At 38.4% G+C, this 18,598-nt stretch overlaps 1 protein-coding gene across 3 annotated transcripts in view; it reads left to right on the forward strand.

The window, feature by feature from the left end:
• Positions 1 to 18,598, forward strand: part of LOC122557248 (UDP-N-acetylglucosamine--peptide N-acetylglucosaminyltransferase 110 kDa subunit) — an 81,691-nt gene that overhangs the window by 54,451 nt on the left and 8,642 nt on the right. For 2 of the 3 annotated variants that reach the window (XM_043704748.1, XM_043704750.1), the window contains 6 exons: positions 2,574 to 2,699; positions 8,835 to 9,005; positions 10,472 to 10,588; positions 13,409 to 13,576; positions 13,914 to 14,066; positions 15,168 to 15,420. In XM_043704748.1, coding sequence (XP_043560683.1) covers positions 2,574 to 2,699; positions 8,835 to 9,005; positions 10,472 to 10,588; positions 13,409 to 13,576; positions 13,914 to 14,066; positions 15,168 to 15,420 — 988 coding nt within the window. The remainder of the gene's footprint in view (positions 1 to 2,573; positions 2,700 to 8,834; positions 9,006 to 10,471; positions 10,589 to 13,408; positions 13,577 to 13,913; positions 14,067 to 15,167; positions 15,421 to 18,598) is intronic. The other variant, XM_043704749.1, reaches the window with a different exon arrangement.

The raw sequence follows: 18,598 nt of genomic DNA on the forward strand, positions 1-18,598 counted from the left end.
GAAGACAATGTGCAGCTGTATTTTCTCCATAATATCATGATATTTGTGGATGATTAATGTGTCCTTGCAACTTTTGTGGCTCCCTGTTTTGTTTTATATTAATTCACATGATGTAGACATTGGTGGCAGTGCCACAATTTATTGCACATCCCTAATTGTTTTTGAACTGAGTGATTCTTCAGAGGGAAGAGTCAACCACATTGCTGCCTGGAGTCATGTGTAGGCCAGACCAGGTAATGGCAGATTTGCTGTCCTAAATTACATTATTTAATTGGATTTTTAAAAAAAAGACAACCAAAAGTGGCAAGCTCTTATACTGGATTTAATTGAATTCAAACTTCACTATCTGTCATGGTTGGATTTGTACCCGTATCCCCAGAACATGAGACTGGAGTTCTGGATTGCAAGTCCAGAGATGTTAGCATTCGACCACTGCCTCCGCTCATCTTGTTCAGAGCGCAAGAGCTGTCTGGATGTTTTGGGTGTTATGTAGTCCAGCAAACACTATTATAGTCTGGTTGCATTAGACAATTCAAATGGCTGTAGGGACTGAGTTGATGAAATTTCTTGCATTTGAATAAAGTTAAGTTTAGTATGTGGTCATTTATTTTTTGAACTGTTCAGAATTGTTAATTGGATAAGATGCTGTTGCCTGTCCTCCTTAACTCAATTTGACTGGATGATTTTTGGAATTTGTGAAATTGTTAGACAGCTTCTACTTGAATAATGTAGGATTGAGTCACCACCACTCTTATAATTGGAGTGTTTGACTTTATATTGCACCAAGATTTGTTCATAAATATTGTGCAGCAAGATTGTGTTTTAGAGTTAGAGTCCTAGAGATGTACAGCATGGAAACAGACCCTTCGGTCTAACCCGTCCATGCCTACCAGATATCCCAACACAATTTACTCCCACCTGCCAGCACCCGGCCCATATTCCTCCAAACCCTTCCTATTCATATACCCATCCAAATGCCTTTTAAATGTTGCAATTGTACCAGCCTCCTCCACATCCTCTAGCAGCTCATTCAATTCACGTACCATCCTCTGTGAAAATGTTGCCCCTTCGGTCCCTTTTATATCATTCCCCTCTTAGCCTAAACCTGTGCCCTCTAGTTCTGGACTCCCAAACCTCAGGGAAAAGACTTTGTCTATTTACCCTATCCATGCTCCTCATGATTTTGTAAAGTTCTATAAGGTCACTCCTCTGCCTCTGACGCTCCAGGGAAAACAGCCCCACCCTGTTTAGCCTCTCCCTTTAGCTCAAATCCTCCAACCCTGGCAACATCCTTGCAAATCTATTCCAACCCTTTCAAGCTTCAGAACATCTTTCCGATAGGAAGGAGACCAGAATTACACGCAATATTCCAACAGTGGCCTAACCAATGTCCTGTACTAACCTTATTGTCTAAGTGGAGAGTAATTTCATAGTGCGTTGGTACAAAAGGGTCTGGATATCATTGTTATGGATTACAGAAATCTAGTATGCATGTACAGCAGATATTAGAGTCACAGAGTCATAGAGATGTACAGCATGGAAACAGACCCTTCAGCCCAACCCGTCCATGCCGACCAGATATCCCAATCCAATTTACTCCCACCTGCCAGCACCCGGCCCATATTCCTCCAAACCCTTCCTATTCATATACCCATCCAAATGCCTTTTAAATGTTGCAATTGTACCAGCCTCCTCCACATCCTCTAGCAGCTCATTCTATTCACGTACCATCCTCTGTGAAAATGTTGCCCCTTAGGTCCCTTTTATATCATTCCCCTCTTAGCCTAAACCTGTGCCCTCTAGTTCTGGACTCCCAAACCTCGGGGAAAAGACTTTGTCTATTTACCCTATCCATGCTCCTCATGATTTTGTAAAGTTCTATAAGGTCACTCCTCTGCCTCCGACGCTCCAGGGAAAACAGTCCCACCCTGTTTAGCCTCTCCCTTTAGCTCAAATCCTCCAACCCTGGCAACATCCTTGCAAATCTATTCCAACCCTTTCAAGCTTCACAACATCTTTCCATTCTGGAAGGAGACCAGAATTACATGCAATATTCCAACAGTGGCCTAACCAATGTCCTGTACAGCCGCAACATGACCTCCCAATTCTTGTACTCAATACTCTGACCAATAAAGGAAAGTATACCAAACGCCGCCTTCACTATCCTATCTACCTGTGACTCCACTTTCAAGGAGCTATGAACCTGCACTCCAAGGTCTCTTTGTTCAGCAACACTTCCCAGGACCTTACCATTAAGCGTATACATCCTGCTAAGATTTGCTTTCCAAAAGTGCAGCACCTTGCATTTTTCTGAATTAAACTCCATCTGCCACTTCTCAGCCCATTGGCCCATCTAATCCAGATCCTGTTGTAATCTGAGGTAACCTTCTTCGCTGTCCACTACACCTCCAATTTTGGTGTCATCTGCAAACTTACTAACTGTACCTCTTATGCTCTCATACAAATCATTTTATGTAAATGACAAAAAGTAGAGGTCTCAGCACCGATCCTTGTGGCGTTCTATTATCCTCTCAATGCAGATAATAAAATTCCTTGTTGCATCTTTTGTGCAGATCCCATGCAATGGCAAAGCTGCTGATCGTATTCATCAGGATGGGATTCACATTCTTGTTAATATGAATGGATACACAAAAGGAGCACGTAATGAACTGTTTGCTCTTCGTCCAGCTCCTATACAGGTCTGTAACCATTAAAGTCATTTGTTTGATGTAACAACTTTGCTTTCCTTTGACTAACATTCTGCAAAGTACAATGTAAACAATGCAATATTTTATCCTTGAATGTTTTCTTCCTACTCTATTGTTTATTCCGATGTACTTTAGCCCTGACTGATCTCTTGAGCTGATTGTCTGTCTCTACTTAAAAATTGATCTTTCCCTCCTTACCTCAGCTGCAATCTGCTGAATATCATTTCTTGAAGTCTTAAGATGCATAGATTTGTTCATCTGAAATATTGTCTCCACGTAACCTAGCTTTTCCTGCTACTAAACTTACTCGTTCCCATATTTACTGTTTTCGTCAGCTCTGATATAAAATGCAAGATTGCATGAGAACAGAACTATTGCATTAAGAAAATGGTGTAATGGGGCTGGAATTGCGTTATAGCCAATATGTGTAAGGAAAGTTTGTGTTCTACAAATAAGTCTAAATTCTTCAATTGCTTTAAAGCCAATTTGCGTTGAAGAACACATGTTCTAGCAGAACCAACTATGTTTCCTTTTAAGCTTCTGCTTCAATCTAATCCTATCTCCTAGATTTCTTTCCCAAAAGTGCTGAATTTGTTCATCTTCTCTGATATTATTCCTTTTTTTCATCCCTATTTCTGCTCTATTTAATCCACCATAACATTTAAAAAAACAAATCATGCTTGTCGTAGTTTCACCACCAAGTTTGGACCCTTGTGCTGTCTCTAATTTGACCGATTTGTATGTTGCTGGATGAGCAGACGTTTATTCCAACAAGTACTAGGGAGGCTGAAGCCATTGTTTTCTCATGGAGTCATTTTATTAAAAGTAGTAGTAACATAAAATTAAGAGCCAATATGCTTTTATAAAAGAGATTATATTTTGACAAATTGAGTTTTTTGAGATGTGACAAAAGCAAAAGGGGCGCTAGTCTTGTTTGAAATTCCAAAAGGCATTCAGTAATATACCATGCAAATGGTAAACCTGCAAGACAAGAACTCATGGTGTTGTGAATGTTATAACTGGAGCATTTAATTATGTATGGGAGCAGAGTTGGATAGTAAAGGACATGATTTGTATGAATGGAAACTTCATTTTGGGACAAGATTGAGTGAGTTATGTGAATTTGATTCAAAGTGGGAATTCAACTAATAACTACTTTCCAAGTTGAATTTTAAGAGGTAAAAGTTTGATTCAGACCTAGAACTAATCGCCTTTGAGTAAATTTAAAATAGCAAGTTAGAAGGATAAAAACCTGATCATGGCAGTTATCGATCAAACACCCAAAATGTGTTGCCTAGAGGAGATGTTGATTATTGTAGCAGGAAATGAAGCTACAAAAGTGACTCAACAGCGCAGTATAAGTGAGGGATTTTTTGAATTGCATTGTCACTGTAAATGAGGTTGGTGCCAGTGATGGACTGGGGTAGACAGTTAAAAATCTCATGCCACCAGGCTGTAACCTATTGGACTATAACATGGTGTTTTCAACCTGATGTTCAAAGAAAAGAATTTACAAGAAAATTGCCAGGGTTAGAGGGCTTGAGCTTTAAGGAGAAGACTCTCTCTTCCCTGGAGTATTGGATACTGAGGGGTGACCTTGTATGAAGCGGATTAGCATTCTGCTCATTTCCAGTGTGTAGGCTGCATAGGTATAGTATGGAAAAGAAAAGGAAAAGCCTACCTCTGTTATCAGGCTCTTGTCTCCAAAGATTGCATGCAGTGCCTCTCAGCTTTTACGTAGACATCAGAATAGTGTTCCAGCCCTGCAATTTCCCAATAATTATGATTTTCTTGCAAATACTAGAATGAGAATTGGGACTACAAGGAGGTTGAGTGATCTGACCAAAGCACAGTGAGGGAGCCATTCAAGTGGGAGTGAAGAAATTGGGTTGTTGTATGGATAGGGGACAGTATAATTAAGGGGGTGAGTTCTCTCTTCTAGCTTTGAGCCTTGTGTCCCATAATAGAGTTGGCTGGAGTAGACAAAAGTGATTTAGCAGAATAGACTGTTGAGGGTCAATGGCAGATACTTTCCTGAAGTTCATAGCTCACAACAAAGATAAATTTCAGTGAGAAATTAGAATAAACCAATCATGGCTAACCAATAAAGTTGGAGAGTGGTGTCAATTTGAAAGAATAAAAGTATAATGGGGCAAATATTAGTGGTAAAACAGAGGACAGTAGGCAAAAATACTGGGGTATGTATTGGGGCTAACAATTGATAAGATCCTTAGATTTGATTGGATATATCCTAAGATATGAAAAGAAGTAGCTTCAGAGATGCTGGGCGCACAGGTTTTAAAAACAAAATTGGAGTCAGCAAGCCTGGCACATTTTTTTGAGTTCTTTGAGGAGGTACAAGCTGGATAAATGATTTCCAATGCGCATTTGCTAAGGCGCCCATCACAAGGCTAAAGTACCCATGGTGTTGGTGTAGTATATTAGTGTGTATAGACAATTGACTGAATAAATGAAGAAAAAGTTGGGGCAAAGAGCATTATCAGGATGTAACTTGTGGAGTGCGCAGAGATCAGTGCTGGAGTCAGTTATTTATAATGTATACTCATGTCTTAGATGATGGGAGTGAATGCATTCTTACCAAGTTTTCTGATGATGCAAAAGTAGGTGAGAACGCAAATGTTGAGGATGACAGTCTGCAGAGGGATATTTAGTTTTTTTTTTACAGGGATGTGTGTGTGAGAAAACTTGGCAAATGCAGTGCTATGTGAGAAAGTATGACCTGCAGTTTAGTGGGAAGAATAGACTGAAAACTGCAACACAAAAGGATTTAGAAATCTGTTAGCATCCAAATGGGCATGGAATATCAAAATAGGAAGCCTTGTTCAAGTGTACAGGTTTCTTGTTGAACTATACTTGGGATAGCGTGAACCATTTGGACCCCTGTGTATGGAAAGATGTACAGCAAACTTGGTTTTAATCAGTACCTTAAGAACTGGCATTCTGGATTTTTTTTTGGCTAGTTTATGTACCTGAAATACTGGAAGTTTACTGTATCATGTCTGAGTAGTCAGTTGAGGATCTGTGTGAAGGCTGTCTGTTGGTAAGTTTTTTTATTTAATGCAAAGTTACCTAATTCTGATGCTGTGTGTATGTACCCCTGCATTGAATTTCTATTACTTAGTGTTTTTTTTTCATTGATTTACGTGGCGCTTTGATCAATGGGGATATTTGATCAACTGGTCCATTTCTGGTCCCATAGATGCTGGTTAATGAAAGATTAGCTGGACTGACATTGGAGTCAGCCCAGAGAAGGTTCACTAGGCTGATCCTGGGTATGAAGGAGCAGTCTTGATGAGAAATTGAGCAGGTTGGACCTGTAGTCATGTGGTTTTAAAAAGAAATGTGACTTTATTGAAATGTGAATTTTTTAATAGGGCTTGATAGATACATGTAGATAAGTGGTTTGTGTGGATGGTGAATCTCTGAAATATTTTTGCCACAGAAGACTGTATAGTGAATCCTTTAGGTTTCTTCAAAGCTGAGTGTTTTAATCTGTAAGGGAATTGAATGTTATCAGGAAAAGGCAAGAAAGTGGGGTTGAGGATTATCAAATTGGTGGACCAGAATTGCTGGGACTAATGGTTTATTTTGAAGTTGGCAACTGTCTCATGAATTTCCACAGGGATCACTGCTGGGGCTTCAGCTATTTGCGATCTACTAAAATTACTTGGATGAAGAGACCAGCTTGAATTGACCCAAATTTGCTTACTAACCAAAGTGAAAGTAAATTTTAAGCATGACATTAGCAGTCTATGGATGTATGGATTATAAATTGAGACTTGGCAAAGGTTTGGCAGTTTGCCTATCCACTTTGGTAGGGAGAATAGAAAAACAGAATTGTTTTTTAAATGAAGAGACTGTAGAATAATGGGATATGGTGATCTGGGACAAAGATGAAAATTAAGAAACTTAATGTTGGAGTTGTACAGGACATTGTGAGGCCTCTTCTGGACACTGTTCAGTTCTGGCCTCCATGTTAAATGAAGGACGTTATTAAGTTGGAGAACGTTCAGAAGAGATTTATCATGGTGGTGTTGAGAATGGAGGGCTTGAGTTAATGTGAAGAGGCTGGATAGGCAGTGACTTTTTGTGGAGTGTAGGCGTTTGAGAGGTGATCTTCTAGATGTTTATGAAATAATAAACAGTGATTTGTGTGTGGAGTGAACTTCCAGAGGAAATGGTAGATGTGAATACAGTTAAACCTTTTAAGAGATTTTAGCTAAGTACATAAATGTTTGGAGGGATGTGGCCAAGCGCAGGCCTGGTACTTAAATGAGGATTATGTTGGTTTGGTTGGACCCAAGGGTCTGTTTCCATGCTGTATGATTCGGACTCTTAAAAACTCAGCAATCTACCAGAGTCTGTGGAGAGAGAAAAGCAATTACAGAACAACCTTGATTATCCAACCATCAGTTATCCAAATTTCAGATTATCCGGGCAGTATCTCAAGGTCCCATAAAAATACTGTCTGTTATCCAAACAAAATACTCCCTGCCTGTCCAGTTTGGATAATGGAGGTTGCTCTGTAATGTTTTGAGTCTGACATGACAGTTCTGAAGTAAAAGGAGTTTGAATCTGACATGACTGGTCTTCGTGCTGAAAGATTCAAACAGTAAATAGGGAAGCAAGTGCAGTGTTGGCCTTTTTGCAGGCAAAATGAAACTTCAAAGTAGGCAAATCTTGTCCGGACTCTACAAGGTATTAGTAAGATTGTACCATGGGTACTACATATTTGTACTTTGCTGTTTAAAACATGTACATGGATTGGAGGCAGTTCATGGAACATCCTGTAAATTGATTACTGGGGTAAGTGTTGACCTGAGGAAAATTTGAACAGGTTGGGCATGTGCATGTGAGTTTGCAAAAATGAGAGAATTTTGGAGAAACACTGAAGGTTTTGAGGGGTTATAACTTTTTAAATGTTAAAAGGATGTCGACTCTCTTTTGAGGCAGTCTACAACTGGAGGGCACCGTTTTAGAATTGGATACCTCTTGTTTATGACTGTGAAGATTATTTTATTCTGCATATTGTTTTGGCAAAGAACAGTGGAGGCTACATCATTGAATATATTCAAAGTCTGAGCGTAGAGTTAAGGCCACAGTCTGATCCTCTGATCTTATTTGACAGACTAGGCTTGATGAGCCAAAAGCTGCAGCTCTTCATACTCATTATGTTTGTGTCTTTGATCGCCATCACAAATTGCTCCTAAATAGTAGTTCAATTCTGCTTGGCAATAGTTTACAAGCGTATCAAACTGCTCACAGTCATGGGGCTGTATTGGATTTCTGACCACACATCCCATACTATCATGTGGCTCCTTCATAACATTGATTCTATTTCACCTTTGTTGATGACTTTGTTACTCACTAGACATGTGTATTTAAATGCCCTCCTGTCCAATACCTCACCACCACTATGTTCAATTCTCCAAACTTGATGTCATAAATTCTGCCACCCAATTTCTAACTTACACCAAGTTCCTTTCACTAATAACGTTTTTGCTTGTTGACCCTTTATTTGGCTTCTAGTCCTTTTGATGTTTCAGTTTTAATGTTCTTATCTGTTGTCTTCAATTCCTCCTCCTTGTTGCCACTACCTGATCCCTTGTGATGGGATCCATATCTCCAACTGTGCAAGTTTTCTTCTCTTCCCCCACCTGTTGTTTCCCCCCATCTTCAGATTTTCATTGCTCCACCATTGGCTGGGTCCAGAACTCGTCCCTAAATGCTCTCCCTCTACTTGCTCCTCTTAAGATGCTTATAAAAGTGACCAAGTGTTTTCTTTTGAACCCTAATATTTATGCACTACTCTATTAAATTACTTACCTGTTAAACCCTGATAAACATTTTAATGTGTTTAAATAAAAGTTCATGGTCCGCATTGGAGTGTTTTGTCTTTCGATTTAATATGTTTATCATCTGGTGAAGGCATTGCTATGTCTCACGCCTGTTCACTTAATTATATGTGTGACACAGCAGTTTGTTAGTTGCTCAGTATTCTATTTGCTACTTGGTACTCTGAATAAAATTTTGAACATACTGTACTGATTTGTGTCCTTGTGTGGAAGTCTTAATGTTAAGCTCATGTACACCGTTACTTCCTAGGCAATGTGGCTAGGTTATCCTGGAACAAGTGGAGCTCCATTTATGGATTACATTATAACTGACAAGGAAACTTCACCGCTTGACCTGGCAGAGCAATACTCAGAAAAGTTGGCTTACATGCCCAATACCTTCTTTATTGGAGATCATGCCAACATGTTCCCACATTTAAAGGTAATGTGTTGAATTGGTTTTTCTGTGCCTCATTATATGGTGTCCTTGGAGCCTCATGGTTGAGGAGTTGAGCATATGATCTCTTCTGGTGTTTTCCTCATTTTGTCGCTGTAAAAGTCGCTCATGAGCTGAGTGGGGACTATCCCTTGGCCACAGCGGTTCACACAATTGCTTTGCTGGTGGACAGTTATCAATTAGTTGTGTGTTGCCAACCACCACTCAAATTGTACATGTCTATTTGGCTCCCATTGTCTACAATCATGCTTTAACTCCTCAAAACCAGCTGTGAAAACAGTACCTTTTAAACACTGTCAGCTTACTTATTTTAAGAACATGGAACAATCTTTTGATTTTTAAATGTTCTTTTCTCGTTTCAGCCTGCAGCTAAAAAACAGGGAAATAAAGGCACTATACAAAATTGCTGCACAAGTGAATAACATTCATTAATGGGATGTTTATCAGTCTGAAGTGTTAGTGCAGGTTCCATGAGTCGCGTTTCTTAATTATTCCTGGAATGCACTTCTCTCGCAGATCCTGGACACTTTGTTGAATGGAGATAACAGAAGGAAGGGCTATAGGTGTTCTGTTTAGTGTTCCATTTGTCCATGGTGATGATTTTGGAATCTTTCATTCCAACTGTCATGGTGACTTTGCCAGTTCAGCTTGTTGCCATTGTAATGAGATCAGCCCCATGGACCTCCTAGAATAAGTTCCCTGATGAGGACTATTAATCTGGTCCAAACGGGGAGCCTTGGCTGACATATTAAAAAGATGAATGTCAGAGATACTGATACTCTTGTGCCTGACTCTGAGGCAGTACTACAGCCAAGGACTATTCATGTGAAACTAGGTGAGTTGGTGACAGGGTTTTGGCCTATAGTTATTTCACTGCCCTTCTGCTATATTGCTGTTGCTTGACTTAATTGTCTTCCTGATGCCAAATAAATGTGACATGTATGGTGTCTGAAAATTTTAACTCTGTATCGTTTCAGTTAAGCAATTGAAACACAAAAAAAAATCTGTTACACACATGTTTTAACAGCCCATTGTTAAGAGAAAGTTGATAAGTTCAGAAAACAGTGGTATATTTAAATTAACTATCAGCTAAACTTCTAATGCTGTGATGCAAACCATACTTGGATCTGTAGTTGCTTTTCTTTTAAGCGGTAGGAGCATATGCAACAAACACCTGCAAGATTATGCAGCACATATCCATTTAAGAATATCCATTTAATTTCACTGTCTCCTCGCATACATTCTTCCTGCAGTTCTACCAATCAATATCTTAAGATATTGTCTGCTATTAAGTGAAGAGATATGTTGTTTCTGTTTGGGAAGTTGTTAGTGATGCTTATTTAATGAATAACCTTGCCCTTTTGAGAAGTACATGCACTTCTGAAAATTTATGGTAGGGATATTTGCAGGTCTGATGCTTTTGTAAATTAAGGTTGCTTTTCTCTTTTTAGAAAAAGGCTGTGATTGACTTCAAGTCAAATGGACACATTTACGATAATAGAATTGTTCTGAATGGTATTGATCTGAAAGCATTCCTAGACAGTCTGCCTGACGTCAAAGTAGTGAAGGTAATGAGGAAAAGCCACCATGTATAGATGCAACTGTTACTTAAGACAATTATGTACAAAGCCAAGTTCAACATTTGTGGTAGCAGGTTTGGTGTCATTACTAGCTGGGCAGTATCCGTTTATGATGTAGAGAACTGCTTAACATTTATGCCTGTTTCTAAACTGTAAATGGATCAGTTTCTTCTATAAGTGCATTTTGAGGCTACTGTTGTCACTTTAGGGTTTTGGTAAAGTATTAAAATTTATTTTTAAGTTTCTTTTTTATTCGTATTTCACTTTTACATTCATGAGTAGGTAATGAAGTGGTGGCACAGAACTTTTGTTTTCCATACAATACAATCCCTACAATGTGGAAACAGACCCTTCGGCCCAACAAAACCACACTGCCACTCCAAAGAGTAACCCACCCAGACCCATTTCTCCCCCCCCCCCCCCCCCCATCCTCTATTTACCCCTGCCTAATGCGCCTAACCTACACATCCCTGAACACTGGGTTAAATTAGCACAGCCAATTCACCTAACTTGCTCATCTTTGGATTGTGGGAGGAAACCAGAGTATCTGGAGGAAACCCATGCAGACACTGGGTGAATGTGCAAACTCCACATAGACGGTTGCCTAAGGCTGGAATCGAACCCAGATCCCCGGTGCAGTGAGGTAGCAGTGGTAACCACCGAGCCACCATGTTGCTTCCTGATGCTTTGTTTCAAATTTGGTCTGTCAACTACTTTTGTAACCATCTAATCATTATAATGGCAATGGTACTTACTCATCATATTAGCAATGGGTCATGTAATTTACAATTCACTGTTACGGGATGTCTGGTTATTATTTTCATTGTGTGGACACCATTATGTTAAAAAGATTTTTTTTTATATAAGCAAAGGCTTGCTGCGTATTTAGATGGGTGACCCCTTTTGTTTCAACTCAAAAACAGCTTTTGGTTTGTATGATATCTCTGGCCATTTTATTTGGCAAGCTAATAGTATTTATAGTGCAAGATGAGTAGTTCCACCAAAAGCAAATGAAAAGCATTGATGTGCCTTGTTTGGTTATCCACTTGTTAGACATTTTTTTTAAGAGCTGAGAGCGAGGGTTTTTAAAAATGAGATTGCAGAACTGTAGAACAGCAGAAAGGAACGAAATACTCCACTGCGTCGTTGGATAGCAGACAGTGCAATTGTGCTTTTAAATTGGATGAGCAGAGCACTTAGTGAATGAGAATTTGGCACAGGTTGTGAAAGTGGATTTGCATTTGAAGATCAGTGTAGATTCTGAACACTTAATCTAAATCCCACCTTCTTATCTTGTTCTAATATTCTAGAATGCTCGTACACCTTTCTAACTCCTGTAAATGTTGCCATGTTCTGTAGTTTGATTACAACAATTCCATGGCTTCTCAAATCCTCTGTATACTTTGTCCTAAATTTATCTTATTCATGCCCCTCATTGTAGACCATAAACCAGTGAGTACTGTAAGTTTCTATCTGTCTGTGCCTTCTTTAAAGACCTCCATTAATCATCCCATAAGGCTGTCTGATCTAAAGAAACTGCTAAATTTGCAAAGCTATCTTAAAGTCCCTTCATACTAGACAGCGTCCTTCTGAATCTACTTTTGTCACTTTTTGCCTTTATATGCACTTAAACATCCAAAACTCTGTATATTCTCACTTTATTTATTTATAAATTCATTGAGCACCATTACATTTAAATCATTACGCTAAGCTGAGCACTTAAGCAGTTTTTAAACCATTTACACAAGTAATTGCAGTATTCTCTATCGTTCACATCACAGACTTTCATTTATTGAAACTACTTCCTGTAATCTCCCTTTTACTGGCATTCAATTACATCATCCAGTTTTTACCCATTTTGTCCATCTAAATATTTCCTGTAGATTGAGTGTTGCCTATTTTAGTACCATTAGTTGTCAAAAACATTTTCTCTAGCATATATCCATATTGATTATTACCATTGTTTGGAGGCTGCACAATTCACCTCCCAGAATGAAAATTTGCTCAAAGCTAATTTCCTGCGAATTGACTGATGTTTGGACTTCTGTTACTCACAAGGAAAGAACCTTTGCCCTTGGCCTTGTGTTGTATGTGGTGTGTTGTGGAACCTAGACCAGGGTGCATAAAATCGTAACCTCCGGTTCCATAACCTTGCCAGACCTTTAAATATCCCTTTGTGAGCAGTAACCTGTCGTCAAAAGGAAAATAAATGTTAATTTCTTTGCAGAATGCATTAGTTTGTTATAAACTTAGGTTGTTGCCACAATATTTTTGCTTTAATAAAGATCGACTTTGTGTTTTTGAGGTTAAGATATTTGCTTCTTTGTAAAAGGGATAGTCCCGGGGCTTCAAATTGAGGACATTTCGACCACTTAGTTACGTCAGGTTTAAGAATTGGTATAGTTTTTGCATATTTTCACCTCCTGTAGCAAGTAGAAAATGCAGAGTTTCAGCACACATACAGTATAACAGATGGCATCGCAAATCAGTGGCCAGTTTTATAGTCGTCTTTGACTGAAAACTGTAAGTCACACACTCTTGGTTCTTGTCAGTCACATTGATAGCAGGAACATCTATTCATAGCATTAGCTGAAACATTATTCAAATTGCAACCTAAAAAAATTATTTCTTTTGAAACACAACTTTGTAATTGTTGATGTGCAGTTTGGCTATTGATAAGTGTGGCATCCAGAACTGTGCAGTACGTTTTCATCGGGATGGTTGTAATACTTTTGAGACATTAAATTAGTCAGAAGTAGTAAATGCTGTTGTACTGAATTTTTCATACATTGCCTGTGCAATTTGCAGCTGAAGTGTCCTGATGGTGGAGACAACTCTGATACAAACTCTGCACTTTCAATGCCTGTTGTCCCAATGAATGCTGCAGCTGAAGCCATTATCAATATGATCAACCAAGGGCAAATCCAGGTCACAATCAACAATTTCACAGTCAGTAATGGTCTGGCAACGACACAAGTAAGTGAGAGCATGATTGAACTTGATGTGGGTGGGAAGTTAGAGGTTCTGTGCCTGGAGAAAAGTCGATCCAACTCTGAAGTATTGTGTTTCTAAATCATGAGTTAATTTATCATGTAAACTAGACTTTTATGTTGGAAAGAAGGTTTAAAGTTCAGGTGGGTTTGATGGCCATAAATGACTTGTTGTCCTTGGTGAACAATTACTGATTTTGAATGTGGAGAGTGATGTGAGGTGTTTATTTTGGATTATTATCTGTCTACAGGCTGTATTCTTGGTAAAACTATCATTGTACTTTATATAAAAATTAATCAATACACATTCAATCTGCCATCAGATCAACAACAAAGCAGCAACTGGCGAGGAGGTACCACGTACAATCATTGTTACAACACGGTCACAATATGGATTACCAGAAGATTCTATTGTTTATTGTAATTTTAACCAGCTGTATAAGATTGATCCAAATACTCTACAAATGTGGGCCAGTGTAAGTATCATACTTAATGTTCAGTAAAAATGTGAATGAATAGTTTCTTAGCTTTTATTCAAACTGATTATTTTGTGATTAGAAATGATCATTTAAAGGGCAGGGAAAGGATTGCAAATCCTAGATTAAGTACCACAGAAGATGACAATGAAATTGTCACTCCATAAGGTAAATAAGGTCAGGGTATTTCTGGAATGGAGAACAGTGAGCAACTGCACATTCACATATGCATTGTTCAGTTTTAGGTAAGATACTGATGTTTCACATTGTCTAAGCAAATGAAGTGGCACTGTGCTGTTTAGAAGATCATTGTGCTAACTACACTGTTGATAATCCCTCAGTGAATTATTTTAGAAGGTATCTCCTTATTCTGTCCATACTTTTGAAACTAAATGTTTCCATTTCATCGTGAATTGACATTCTGCACCATCATTTATCATTATCATGTATCATTATTGGTTCTGTAAAGTCTCTAGTATCTACTAACATTACATTTGTAGTTTCTTGACTTTTTACTGTCAAATTAGTGAACACCTAAGGACTGAATAAATGTATTGAGTTTTTAACTCAAACACCTTTCAGGCAGTAAGTTCCAGCCTCCCACCAAAAAGTTTTGCCCAGCCTTTCCCCCTTTTTATCACTGTTCAATGCAAATACAGATACAAAGTTTCATTTGAGGGCTGTGCTCAAAATTTGTGCCAGATTCTCTCAATTTAAATATTGAAAATCATGTTTATATTTTCTCTGCTTATAAATTTCTGGTTCAGAGATCATTCTCTCATTATCAACTTCCTTTACCATACATTAATTTGGTTGTAATTTTATGCTTAATGCAACAGATTGTAATTTTGCAGGCGAGTTTAAACATTTTTAATAACACAAAGTTGTGCATTATCCAATTTATGAGAAATTCCATGGGAGATTGTTGAAATTTATAATACTGGATAAAGTGGTTAATGATCTGTTGTATAAAATGTGTTTTTTTTTTTAAAAGTCCAAATCTTTGCAAAACGTCACTCGTGTGAAGGAAATTGTGAAGTGCAAGTGCTAATAGTGACATTAGCTGTTGACTAAGTATACTGAATGTGTACTTTCTTGCAGATCCTCAAGCGAGTTTCTAATAGTGTGCTGTGGCTACTTCGATTCCCTGCTGTGGGAGAACCCAATATTCAGCAGTATGCCCAGAGCATGGGACTATCTGCCAACCGTATTATTTTTTCACCTGTTGCCCCAAAGGAGGAGCATGTGAGGCGGGGACAGATGGCTGATGTCTGTTTAGACACTCCACTCTGTAATGGACACACAACAGGAATGGATGTACTCTGGGCAGGGACGCCAATGGTGACAATGCCAGGTATGTGTGATGGTGGGTCAGAATTTTTCTAAAAACTATAAGTTGGCACTCATAATGTTACTAAAGGAGCTTTTGAGCTTAAATAAGATACTTGTGCTTCCTTTATTACTATTGATAAAATACACTTGTTAATTTTTTTCAGGTGATTATTTTATTCAGTTGAATGCTGTTGATTTTATTATTGCTGTAAAAAGACTTTAAAGCTTTCTCATTTTGTAAGAAATACTAATGTAAAGGGAAAAATCACATTTATAATTTCAGAGGAGATTTTTCATTGATCAAGTGAGTTCTGATTGGTAAGCATTGCCGTAAAAACATCTGAGTTAGATGATGACTGACAGTTTCAGCTTTTCAGTCAGGCAAGTTCACTTTGATTGGCAAGACATTGCCCTGAGAAATTAATCAAAGTATGCTGTCACCTATTTTGTTGAGTTGAAAGGGACATAATGTGTGGATGTGTTCTTGTCTGCAAAGAATGGACTCCATGTATTATCAACTGACAATTCTAAATTGGTTGGCTGTGTAACTCATTGGTGGGATCATGTTCTCCAATTGCAGAGACCCATATAATGTTGGGTGCTGCTTTGAGATTTACATTTATAGGCTGGTTTGGTTTGATCATATTTTGCCTGAATAGCTAAAGGGATAGCTACGTAGTGTCTCTCTGTGGGACACTAATCTCATTGTTTGTGTTATGTCAGTTATGTGGGCTATGTGCCACATAATATCACCAAAGTTCTTTGACTGGGCTGGGAGGAGTGTCTTTTGATAGGTCACAACAAAAATCTAATTGTTTTACTCCGCTTAGAAAAGCATAGAGATATGGCCAATATATGTGCTTTTTTGATCTTAGATATAAAATAAAAAGGATTCATAAATTGTTTGTTTCTTAAACATAAAGTTATTTATTTATTATGAAGTAAAACTTATTGAATGGTGATGGAAAAGCACACAAATATGCTCTGGGTGAAGGGAAAAACTGGATTTCTTTCTAGAGTTCACTTTGGGAGGAGAAACAAAATCTTTGGGTTATAAATATTTGTTTTTGAAGGCAAAAAAGAATAGGGTGTTAAATGTTTAGATGGCAGGTATAGACAGTTGTCACCAAAATGCAGCTTTGTAGGAAACAAAGTATTGAGTATTCTTCCAATCCTTCTCTCAAGAACAATTAGGTTCGAAAATAGATGTGCCAAAAAGGTTTTTCAGAAACTAAACTTAATCTGAATAACTCCTTTCAGCAAGCTTCCTGAACTGGAATTCTAAAACAATGGATGTAACTTACATCTAGAGCCTCAACCTGAGCTACAAATCTTCTCAAAACTTACTAATTCTAAAACAAACTCCAAAACTGCGAAACACCAAGTATTTTCCCTGAAAAGTGTTCAAGTAATTAAGACCACAAATTATCTGGATCATGTTCAACTAATGTCTTTTTTATAAAAAGTAAATAAAGTTAGAGGTGAAGTTTCTACCAGGATAGAAGAAACCATACCATTAATCACTTCCTAAAACAGAAAAATCGATAGTCGTCTTTCTCTTTCAATTCTGCCACACCTGAGTTTTTATAGTGCTTCAGTTTCCAAATATATGGCATATATAGTATTTGTTTTTTTTTAAAATACCATTTAATTAACTGGCAGTTCTCTAAGTTTGTTCAGGTATGGTTATCTTGACACTGTTCTCTCTTGGGAATTCTATGTTGTGTCTTTCATTCATTATTTTACTGATTTCATTTCCCTTCTGGTGTGTTAAGGTTTTTATGAAATCTCATTTTCACAGCCATGTCTCCTTCTGTGATGACTTCTAGGTCCAACTTCCATCAAATGGATTTCAACTGAAGTTCTGTCCTTTGTGTTAGAAATGCTTTGGGATTGTGGGTTTCTCCTGGACTTGTGGACCTTGAACTGTTTTCACTGCATCATTGAAACATTGAAACTTGGAACAAGAGTAAGCCATAACAGTATAATGAGGGAAAATGTGAAGTTGTTCATTTTGCAAGGGAGACCAAAAGGGTAGTATTAATTAAATGGAGGTAAACTGCAGAAAGCTGCAACAGAAAGGGACTTGAGTGTACTTTGTGCAAGACACTGAAAGCTAAGACACGCAGCCAGTAATCAGGAAGGTTTTTAATGGCACCTTTGTACCATAGAATCTCTGCAGTGTGGAAGCAGGCCATTCTGCCCATTGAGTCCATAGCAATTCTGAGTAGCCCACCCAGACCAATCCCATTCCACTATCCCTACAACCCTGAATTTCCCATACTTAACCAACCCAACCTACACAATCCCAGACAGGGCAATTTAGTTTGGCCAATCTACTTGGAAATCTTTGGACTGTGGGAGGAAGCTCTCTCAGACATGGGGAGAATGTGCAAACTCCACACAGTTGTCTGAGGGTGCAATCGAACCCTGGTCCCTGGTGCTGAGGCAGCAGTGCTAACCACAGCACCCTGCTGCCCCACAAAATTGGATTATAGAAATTGGGGAGTCTTATTGTAACTCTCCATGATGTTTGTGAGACCATGTGGAGTACTGTGAGCATCTTTGGTTCCCTTATACCATAAGATATAATCTTCATTGGAGGCAGTTCAGAGAAAGTTCATTTAAGATGATCCCCCAGTATGGAGGGATTGTCTTCTGAACATCGGCTAAACAGATTGAGATTCTGCTCCACTGAAATTTACAAAACAGGTGGGATTCTTAAAGAGCTTGACAGGGTCAGTGCTTAGAAAATATTTTTCCTCTTGTGCAAATGTAGGACCTGTGGGCATAGTTTCAGAATAAACGGGTGCTAATTTAAGACTGAGATGAAGAGCAATTTCTTCTCTCGGGGTTGTGGTGTCTCTTTGGAACTCTTGGCATAAGTTAATTTAGTAGCAGTCCAATAGGCTGCTTTTGTCTTGGATGGGTGTACAGCTTCTTGAGGTTGCGCCCATCCATGTGCTTCTTTTGCATGTCACTTTTAAATCAATGCCCCCTATTCAGCTCATGATTTTGAAATCTCCTAGCCTTTTTCCTTTCCAAGGAGAACAATCCAACCTCCTCTAATGTATCTTCATAACTGAAGTGACCCTAACTTTGTCAGTTGAATCAGAGTGGCTGCTTGTAACTTAAAAATGCAACTTGCAGTGTTTCTGTTGTTTCACGCTGATATGTTTCACTGTTGAACTCAGCACCAG

Source organism: Chiloscyllium plagiosum, chromosome 15, assembly GCF_004010195.1.
Source record: "Chiloscyllium plagiosum isolate BGI_BamShark_2017 chromosome 15, ASM401019v2, whole genome shotgun sequence".
In the NCBI taxonomy this organism is placed as follows: domain Eukaryota; kingdom Metazoa; phylum Chordata; class Chondrichthyes; order Orectolobiformes; family Hemiscylliidae; genus Chiloscyllium; species Chiloscyllium plagiosum.